At 39.8% G+C, this 11,418-nt stretch overlaps 1 protein-coding gene across 1 annotated transcript in view; it reads right to left on the bottom strand.

The window, feature by feature from the left end:
- Positions 1–5,448: 5,448 nt before the first annotated feature.
- The window catches only part of LOC129841598 (prostaglandin reductase 1-like), a 297,002-nt gene continuing 291,032 nt past the window's right edge, over positions 5,449–11,418 (bottom strand). Inside the window, exon 10 of the mRNA XM_055909977.1 lies at positions 5,449–5,674. Within this exon, the coding sequence (XP_055765952.1) occupies positions 5,633–5,674 (42 nt within the window). The 3' untranslated portion in view covers positions 5,449–5,632. The remainder of the gene's footprint in view (positions 5,675–11,418) is intronic.

Raw genomic sequence — 11,418 nt, 5'->3', positions numbered from 1 at the left:
CCAACATCCCCATGTTAAAACATTGACGTTTTTTACAAGCACGAGTATCATCCGATCCAACTATCAACTGTCAATGTACAGATATGATTACGAATACGAGTATGGATAGGCACACCCCTAGTAATTACCAGTTGTGAAGTCGTAAATACCATTTGAATGCATTCACATGCTTTGACCTCATTGAGAAAGTTAAGATACGATAAGTTAATGGCCAACAAGCTGCTAGGTAATATTTAACTAGGCAAGTCAGTTAAGAACAAATTATTATTTACAATGACTGCCTACACCGGCCAAACTCAGACGACGCTAGGCTAATTGTGCCCCGCCCTATGGGACACCCAATCACAGCCAGTTGTGATACAACCTGGATTCGAACCAGGGTGCCTGTAGTGAGGCAGTGCCTTAGACCGCTGCGCCAACTTGGAAGTCCAAGAGTATACCAATTAGTGTTCATAAAACATATTAATAGATTGTTTTTTATAAACAATGTTTTGTTGTTAAATTTAACTGCCTAAAATGCTCTTATCGAGATCATTTCCTTAGTAGGTGACATCAGAGGTCAACATGTGGGAGAAGTTGGAGCTCAGGGATTTCCCACTAGTAATTACGAGTTGAAGGGTAATTAAAGTGGATTTTTCCACGTCGTATGTGGTCAATATCACCTTCCCACTTGGGTATGAAGGCAGCATAACATTAAACAACATTAGTGTGCCCTAGAAATAGTATGCCAAATTCATGATATTGATTTACATTTGGATATTGTCTTTTTTATTTAAATGTTTATTATTAATATCACACATTAAGGCATACTATTTATAGGGATATTGGCAGCATATTGTAGGAATTGTTTCATTTTATTCGTCCACCTCAACATGAATCGATTAATCACTTATTTTTCTTAGTAGTAGATAGTCACAGGCCTAGCTCTGGTCCAGGGCGTTAGTGCGCGTTTCACTTCAAAGATAACGCTTTGGACACACCGACTGTACTTTGCGCAAAATAGTATGCTGCGTCATCTAGATATGTGTGCAACAAAAGTTCAACATTCTCCTTATGTTACCATTTCTGTCAACCCGTTTACGCATACAGTTTGACGTATACGTTCGATAAATCCAACGTATAAACCACACAAAACGTACAGCAACAGCCTCTGCAACGCGATTGTGCAGGGCAACGCAGCGTTCCATTGGAAATTAATTTACTTCTGGTAACCCAAAACGCTTTCACAGTCAGTGTGTTCAACGCGTAAGATATAAGAGAAAGCGCACTAACGCTCTGGGCCATAGCTATGGAAGGAGGAACTGAAGTGCAAGCTCCAATCTATTTCGGCAGGTGGCGACAATAGTCCAGACAAAGTATCAAGGATTTTCTACACACCCATACAACAAGGCTTTTGCACTATTATTACCAATACAGCATACATGATCTAAACTGACCTATTATATTACCAGTACAGCATACATGGTCTATAGTGACCTATTATATTACCAGGACAGCATACATGGTCTATAGTGACCTATTATATTACCACTATAGCATACATGATCTAAACTGACCTATTATATTACCACTATAGCATACATGATCTAAACTGACCTATTATATTACCAGTACAGCATACATGCTCTATAGTGACCTATTATATTACCAGTACAGCATACATGGTCTATAGTGACCTATTATATTACCAGTACAACATACATGGTCTATAGTGACCTATTATATTACCACTACAGCATACATGGTCTATAGTGACCTATTATATTACCAGTACAGCATACATGGTCTATAGTGACCTATTATATTACCAGTACAGCATACATGGTCTATAGTGACCTATTATATTACCACTACAGCATACATGCTCTATAGTGACCTATTATATTACCACTACAGCATACATGGTCTATAGTGACCTATTATATTACCACTATAGCATACATGGTCTATAGTGACCTATTATATTACCACTATAGCATACATGATCTAAACTGACCTATTATATTACCAGTACAGCATACATGCTCTATAGTGACCTATTATATTACCACTACAGCATACATGGTCTATAGTGACCTATTATATTACCACTATAGCATACATGGTCTATACTGACCTATTATATTACCACTATAGCATACATGGTCTATACTGACCTATTATATTACCAGTACAGCATACATGGTCTACTGACCTATTATATTACCAGTACAGCATACATGGTCTATAGTGACCTATTATATTACCAGTACAGCATACATGATCTATACTGACCTATTATATTACCAGTACAGCATACATGGTCTATAGTGACCTATTATATTACCACTACAGCATACATGGTCTATAGTGACCTATTATATTACCAGTACAGCATACATGGTCTATACTGACCTATTATATTACCAGTACAGCATACATGGTCTATAGTGACCTATTATATTACCACTACAGCATACATGATCTAAACTGACCTATTATATTACCACTACAGCATACATGGTCTAAACTGACCTATTATATTACCAGTACAGCATACATGGTCTACTGACCTATTATATTACCAGTACAGCATACATGGTCTATAGTGACCTATTATATTACCAGTACAGCATACATGGTCTATAGTGACCTATTATATTACCAGTACAGCATACATGGTCTATAGTGACCTATTATATTACCACTACAGCATACATGGTCTATACTGACCTATTATATTACCAGTACAGCATACATGGTCTATAGTGACCTATTATATTACCAGTACAGCATACATGATCTAAACTGACCTATTATATTACCACTACAGCATACATGGTCTATAGTGACCTATTATATTACCAGTACAGCATACATGGTCTATAGTGACCTATTATATTACTAGTACAGCATACATGGTCTATAGTGACCTATTATATTACCAGTACAGCATACATGGTCTATAGTGACCTATTATATTACCACTATAGCATACATGGTCTATAGTGACCTATTATATTACCAGTACAGCATACATGGTCTATAGTGACCTATTATATTACCACTACAGCATACATGGTCTATAGTGATCTATTATATTACCAGTACAGCATACATGGTCTATAGTGACCTATTATATTACCACTACAGCATACATGGTCTATAGTGACCTATTATATTACCACTACAGCATACATGGTCTATAGTGACCTATTATATTACCAGTACAGCATACATGGTCTATAGTGACCTATTATATTACCACTACAGCATACATGGTCTATAGTGACCTATTATATTACCACTACAGCATACATGGTCTATAGTGACCTATTATATTACCACTATAGCATACATGGTCTATAGTGACCTATTATATTACCAGTACAGCATACATGGTCTATAGTGACCTATTATATTACCACTACAGCATACATGGTCTATAGTGACCTATTATATTACCACTACAGCATACATGGTCTATAGTGACCTATTATATTACCACTACAGCATACATGGTCTATAGTGACCTATTATATTACCACTACAGCATACATGGTCTATAGTGACCTATTATATTACCAGTACAGCATACATGGTCTACTGACCTATTATATTACCAGTACAGCATACATGGTCTACTGACCTATTATATTACCAGTACAGCATACATGATCTATAGTGACCTATTATATTACCACTACAGCATACATGGTCTACTGACCTATTATATTACCAGTACAGCATACATGGTCTATAGTGACCTATTATATTACCACTACAGCATACATGGTCTATAGTGACCTATTATATTACCACTACAGCATACATGATCTATAGTGACCTATTATATTACCACTACAGCATACATGGTCTATACTGACCTATTATATTACCACTACAGCATACATGATCTAAACTGACCTATTATATTACCACTATAGCATACATGGTCTAAACTGACCTATTATATTACCACTACAGCATACATGGTCTAAACTGACCTATTATATTACCACTACAGCATACATGGTCTACTGACCTATTATATTACCAGTACAGCATACATGATCTATAGTGACCTATTATATTACCACTACAGCATACATGGTCTATAGTGACCTATTATATTACCACTACAGCATACATGGTCTATAGTGACCTATTATATTACCACTACAGCATACATGGTCTACTGACCTATTATATTACCAGTACAGCATACATGATCTATAGTGACCTATTATATTACCACTACAGCATACATGGTCTATAGTGACCTATTATATTACCACTACAGCATACATGATCTATAGTGACCTATTATACTACCACTACAGCATACATGGTCTATAGTGACCTATTATATTACCACTACAGCATACATGGTCTATAGTGACCTATTATATTACCACTACAGCATACATGGTCTACTGACCTATTATATTACCAGTACAGCATACATGATCTATAGTGACCTATTATATTACCACTACAACATACATGGTCTATAGTGACCTATTATATTACCACTACAACATACATGGTCTATAGTGACCTATTATATTACCAGTACAGCATACATGGTCTATAGTGACCTATTATATTACCAGTACAGCATACATGGTCTATAGTGACCTATTATATTACCACTACAGCATACATGGTCTATAGTGACCTATTATATTACCACTACAGCATACATGGTCTATAGTGACCTATTATATTACCAGTACAGCATACATGGTCTATACTGACCTATTATATTACCAGTACAGCATACATGGTCTACTGACCTATTATATTACCAGTACAGCATACATGATCTATAGTGACCTATTATATTACCAGTACAGCATACATGGTCTACTGACCTATTTTATTACCACTACAGCATACATGGTCTATAGTGACCTATTATATTACCAGTACAGCATACATGGTCTATAGTGACCTATTATATTACCACTACAGCATAGATCGTCTATAGTGACCTATTATATTACCAGTACAACATACATGATCTATAGTGACCTATTATATTACCAGTACAGCATACATGGTCTATAGTGACCTATTATATTACCACTACAGCATAGATCGTCTATAGTGACCTATTATATTACCAGTACAACATTCATGGTCTATACTGGCTTTGTACTGTTAAATAATAAGCTGTTACGTTTCTTTGCTAATACATCAGGATTTCTATTACTTAAGCTGCTTTGCCAGTCCACTTAACTCCATAACAGTTTCTGATAATATAATGTTGGGATTTCATTACAAAATAAAACATAATTTAGTCACATTGGATATCCAAATGAGAATTTTAGGCTGCTTATGTCGCCGGCTGGGTTTTGAACCAGGGTCATATGTGCAAGAACAGACTGTGTTAGCCCACCATGCTAAGATAAGGGTCAAGTTACCTATGTTTTTTTCCCTCAATCACTTTGCCAAATTTTCACAAAAATGAGCTTAACACAAAAATCTAAAACAGATCATCAAAATGTCTCATGTTTCAAAACTCTAAACACATAGTTACAATGTGGACGTTGTCTTCTCACACATCCAGTGGATATTCGTTGTGCATGGTACGTCGTTCCAACTCTTTAGTGGGTCTGATACCTTCTTTGAGAGATGAGCGCAGTCTTCACCCTGATTTGCATCGTTTGGTTCCCCATCCCTCCAATACCTATAAACAAGACAACAACACAGACGGCAAAAAGTTGTCAAAAAAGCAATCAAACAGGCTACAGCACAGATAGTAGGTAAAAAGTCACATGGAACACCACAGGGAAACAGAAGGTAAAAAGACATCAAACACATACATATGACATTTACATTTTAGTCATTTAGCAGGCACTCTTACCCAGAGAGACTTACAGTTGGTGCATTAATCTTAATAAACTGTTTGGGCTAGGGGGCAGCATTTTCACTTTTGGATGAAAAGTGTGCCCAGAGTAAACTGCCTGCTACTCAGTCCCAGATGCTAATATATGCATATTATTAGTAGTATTTGATAGAAAACACTCTGTTTCTAAAAATATTTGAATGATGTCTGTGAGTATAACAGAACTCATATGGCAGGCAAAAACCGGAGAAAAAAATCCAACCAGGAAGTGGGAAATCTGAGGTGTGTAGTTTTTCAACTCAGCCCCTATTGAAGATACAGTGGGATATTGGTCATGTTGCACTTCCTAAGGCTTCCACTAGATGTCAACAGTCTTTAGAACGTTGTTTGATGCTTCTACTATGAAGGGGGGCTGAATGAGAGGGGAATGAGTCAGGTGTCTGGCAGAGTGCCTTGGGCTCGTGACGTGCGGTCATGTGAGAGCGAGCTCTGTTCCATTGCTTTTCTACAGACAAAGGAATTCTACGGTTGGAACATTATTGAAGATTTATGTTAAACACATCCTAAAGATTGATTCTATACATCGTTTGACATGTTTCTACGGACTGTAACGGAACTTTTTGAAATTTCGTCTGCTCCTACTGAACGCGCTTCGTGAATTTCGATTTGTTTACCAAACGCGCTAACAAAATAAGTTGTTTGGACATAAATGATGGACATTATCAAACAAAACAAACATTTATTGTGGAACTGGGATTCCTGGGAGTGCATTCTGATGAAGATCATCAAAGGTAAGTGAATATTTATAATGCTATTTCTGACTTCTGTTTACTACACAATATGGCGGATATTTCTTTGGCTGTTTTGGGCTCTGAGCGCCGTACTCATATTATGCTTTTTCCGTAAAGTTTTTTTGAAATCTGACACAGTGGTTGCATTAAGGAGAAGTGTATCTAAAGTTCCATGTATAATAGTTGTATCTATTATCAATGTTTATTATGAGTATTTCTGTGAATTGATGTGGCTCTCTGCAAAATAACCCCATGTTTTGGAACTACTGAACATAACGCCAATGTAAAATTCAATTTTTGGATATAAATATGCACTTTATCGAACAAAACATACATGTATTGTGTAACATGAAGTCCTATCAGTGTCATCTGATGAAGATCATCAAAGGTTAGTGATTCATTTTATCTCTATTTGTGCTTTTTGTGACTCCTCTCTTTGGCTGGAAAAATTGCTGTGTTTTTCTGTGACCTAACATAATCATTTGTGGATCTTTCGCTGTAAAGCCTTTTTGAAATCCGACACTGTGGCTGGATTAACAAGGATTTTATCTTTAAAATGGTGCCTAATACTTGTATTTTTGAGAAATTTGATTTATGAGATTTCTGTTGTTTGAATTTGGCGCCCTGCAATTTCACTCGCTAGCAGAACCCCTTTCCCAGACAGGTTTTAAGATGACAAGGTGGGACAACCACATATCACAGTCATAGTAAGTACATTTTTCCTCAGTAAAGTAGCTATCAGCTACTTTGTAGTTGTAGTTTTTGATGTCAGAGGAGTCGAGTGTTGGTTTCTTGAGGAGGGGATCGGATCGGGACATTTTGAAGTCAGAGGGGACGCAGCCAGTGGTCAGGGATGAGTTGATGAGGGAGGAGAGAAGGTCTCCAGAGATGGTCTGGAGAAGGGAGGAGGGGATGGTGGGCAGGTTGTCGGGTGGAAGTTACACTTTCCTCCTTTTTCACTCAGCTGCCCACAGCCCTGTTCTGTAAGCTCGCAATGAGTCACAGCCACGGGGCAGGAGGGGAGGGCCGAGCCGGCCGGGAGGAAAGGGGACAGTGCGAGTCATAGGAGGTGGAAAGGGAGGAGAGTAGGGTCAAAAAGGCAGAATTGGGAGACAGGAGGGAGAAGGATTTAGCAGAAGGGAAAGATGATAGGATAGAAGAGGAGAGAGTAGGGGGAGAGAGAGAGAAGATTGTGACGGCGCATGGCCATCTAGATAGGTGCTGAGTGGTTAGTGTTGGAGGAAAGGGAGACAGAAAAGGAAACAAAGTAGTGATCAGAGACCTGGAGGGGTTTGCAGTGAGATTAGGAGGTGAACAGCCTCTAGTAAAGATGAGGTCAAGTGTATTGCCTGCCTTGTGAGTGGGAGGGGACTGGGGAAAGGTGTGAGAGAGGGGTGTGGAGCCTTCCTTGAACAACTCTGCAGAACAACTCGGCAGAACCGCCTTTGTTTCGACGACCATCTTAGTTTGATCTCAGTTTGCTCTTTTGTAGATTTGGCAACTATTTGTGTATTCTATACCCGTTCGCTCCTCTCCCTGTAGGCTTTACAGACGCTCCCCACCCTTTGACTACAACCCTTCTAATTTAGTGTACCCTGCACGCACAACCCATGTGGAATTCCTGGTTTTCCAATCTGTGCTCAAGTACGCAGAGTTCATCTCAGCCTATGCTGCTTTCAGTCCCTTGACTTTTTGGCCCTGATGGAGACATGGATCACCCCAGAGAACACTGCTACTCCATCTGCTCTCTCATCATCTGACTACGTGTTCTCTCATAGTTCGAGAGCATCTGGTCGTCGTGGTGATAGCACAGGACTACTCAGTTCTCTTAAGTGGAGATGTTCTCTTTTCTCCCTCTCTCACCTGTCCATCTCTTCATTTGAATTCCATGTTGTCACTGTCAATTGTCCACTCGAGCTTAACATTGTTGTTATCTATCGCCCACCAGGTGCCCTTAGAGAGTTACTCAATGAGCTTGCCACCTTAAAGCTAATTAACTGACATTGGGTCACCGCTCTTCGTATTTGGTGACTTACACCTCCTGACGTCTGCCTTTGATTAATTTCTTTCCTTCATTTCCGATTAATTTTCCCTCCTTGCCTCTTTTGACCTCACCTCCCGGTACTCATTTCTGATTGCCTAGGAGAGGAGGAACCACTCCCCCTCCAATACAGCCACTGATTACCAAAACAACAACAGTCCCAAATTGCCCCGCCCCTTAATGCTGGTTGATGTGTCAACAATCCTCTGGGAGTTAATAGCAGTCAGCCGTTCACACACCAAGTAGGACACTGGGAAGACAGGCAGCACTTAAAGTAGACGGCCCTAGCTAGCAAAAAGACAGTACTAGACAACAACAGATTAGGACAAATTATATTTATCACTCCTGGAGATATCATGAGTCCTCTGACTATAAAATGAATCACACTGAGATGGAGCCTCAGAAACTGGTTCTGTACACTCAGAAAAGAGGTGAAGCCACTCCCGCTTCAATTCAGGAGTCCTAACTATAGAAGGAAGCACATAGAAACAGACAGTAGAGAGTCATCCAATACCAACACAGATAATCAGATGGTAAAAAGGAATTTGTTACAAATTAGACTGTAAAATATCATCCAGAACAGGTCCACTCACGTAGTGACAGGAGTTGATGATTGGTCTAATGCGCCATCGTTAATCCACTCCCAAACCCCCTCTGTGTTAGTGTCATGGAAACCAAGATAGGTGTCCAGGCATCCACTCCATTCATAGATAAATTCCTATTGTTTTGTCACAAAGAAAAGATCCAGTCACAAAGAAAAGATCTTGAATCACATACAAACATGCTTTTGTGTCAGGATTATTCACGTTTTATTTTGGAGGGGGGGGCTTGCAAACATTGGTTAAAGAGAGTGACATGATAAAGTGAAAAACAAACAGGAGTTGAAATAGAAACCAAATGTTTAAATGATCAAAAATATAATTGTCTAACTCCCTCTCACCTGTTCCTCTTTGCTGTTAATGATCACCAGGTGTGCTCCTCGTCCCAGACAGTCCTGCCTGCTCTCTGTCCAGGATTTCTTCTCAGTAGAGAGGTAGTACCAACTGGACTTAAACTTCCTCCATCCTTGGGGACCGGAGCGTAGAGGTTATTTCATGACAAACCCATGATAGCGATCACATTTGTACACATCAGGGACAAAATAGCACCTTATTCCCTACGTAGTGCACTACTTTCCACCAGGACCCAAATGGCATGGTGGTTTAGAAACAACAGCGTCCTTGGTGACTTTCAGTGGGAATGGAAGTCCTTTCAGTTCCCCAAAATGTTTTGACCTAGATTCAATCAGATCAAGTGTTAAGGCGACAGCAGACAGCTGCAAAGCGGATGTTTGGTGGTGTTGGAGGTGGAACTGTGTTAGATACGTGAGTGGCTGCTCTTGCCATCAATGTCACGAAGCCACACCCACCTCACTTGTGTTAGAAGTTCAGAAGGAGAAAGTGTAGGCTATATAGAAATAATGATGCTCAAATGGAAAAATCCTTCAAATAAATAATGCGGATTCTATCATCCAAATCACTCCAGCGTTCGAACGTGTAAACAAGGCTGCATGGGATCTCTTAATGCAAATCTGTGCAGCCAATGGCAATGTCTGCATTAGGTACACTGAGTGTACAAAACATTAGGAACACTTGCTCTTTCCATGACATAGACTGACCAGGTGAATCCAGGTGAAAGCTATGATCTCTTATTGATGTCACCTGTTAAATCCACTTCAATCAGTGTGGATGAAGGGGAGGAGACAGGTTAAAGCTTTTTAAGCCTTGAGACATGGATTGTGTATTTGTGCCATTCAGAGGGTGTATGGGCAAGACATAAGATTTAAGTGCCTTTGAACAGGGTATGGTAGTAGGTGCCAGGCGCACCGTTTTGTGTGTGTCAAGAACCCCAAAGCTGCTGGGTTTTTCGCACTCAACAGTTTCCTGTGTGTATCACCACCCAAAGGACATCCAGCCAACTTGACACAACTGTGCATTGTAGTCAGCATGTGCCAGCATCCCTGTGGAATGCTTTTGACACCTTGTAGAGTCCATGCCCTGACACATTGAGACCTGTTCTGGGGGCAAAAGGGATGCAAGTCAATAATAGGAAGGTGTTCCTAATATTTTGTACACTCAGTGTACAATGCCAGCAGCTGCTTGTGGATTTGACAGCTCTAACGTAGTTCCACCTCTGACACCATCAAAACAACTGCGGATGTCGACTAACCCGGATCTGATTAAATATACCCCTTACTGAACATGAACTGATCTGCTATAGTCTATTTGCAATTTCCCAAACTCCAAAAATATGCTTTCATTGGTTGCTTTCCTTGGTTGCTTTCCACAGAAACTTTTTTTTTTACAAAAAAAGTCTGACCCCTACTTACTGAGAAATGAACCATCACATCAAAAGGTCATTTTTAATTAATCAACACAGCTCCATCCTGTTTAATTTCCAAACACTGGGAAGACACACATGACAAACCAGATGCCTACTCAGCAGCCTGGTATCAACTGATAAGCGTCCACAGCCAGCTGCTGTCTCAGAAGCCTGGTATCAACTGATAAGTGACCAGAGCCAGCTGCCTTCTCAGAAGCCTGGTATCAACTGATAAGTGACCAGAGCCAGCTGCCTTCTCAGAAGCCTGGTATCAACTGATAAGCGTCCACAGCCAGCTGCCTTCTCAGAAGCCTGGTATCAACTGATAAGCGTCCACAGCCAGCTGCTGTCTCAGAAGCCTGGTATCAACTGATAAGCGTCCACAGCCAGCT

The sequence above is a fragment of the Salvelinus fontinalis genome, chromosome 42 (genome assembly GCF_029448725.1).
Source record: "Salvelinus fontinalis isolate EN_2023a chromosome 42, ASM2944872v1, whole genome shotgun sequence".
Lineage (NCBI taxonomy): Eukaryota > Metazoa > Chordata > Actinopteri > Salmoniformes > Salmonidae > Salvelinus > Salvelinus fontinalis.
Note: the sequence above shows the minus strand (reverse complement) of the source record. Positions and strands in the feature narration are given on the sequence as shown.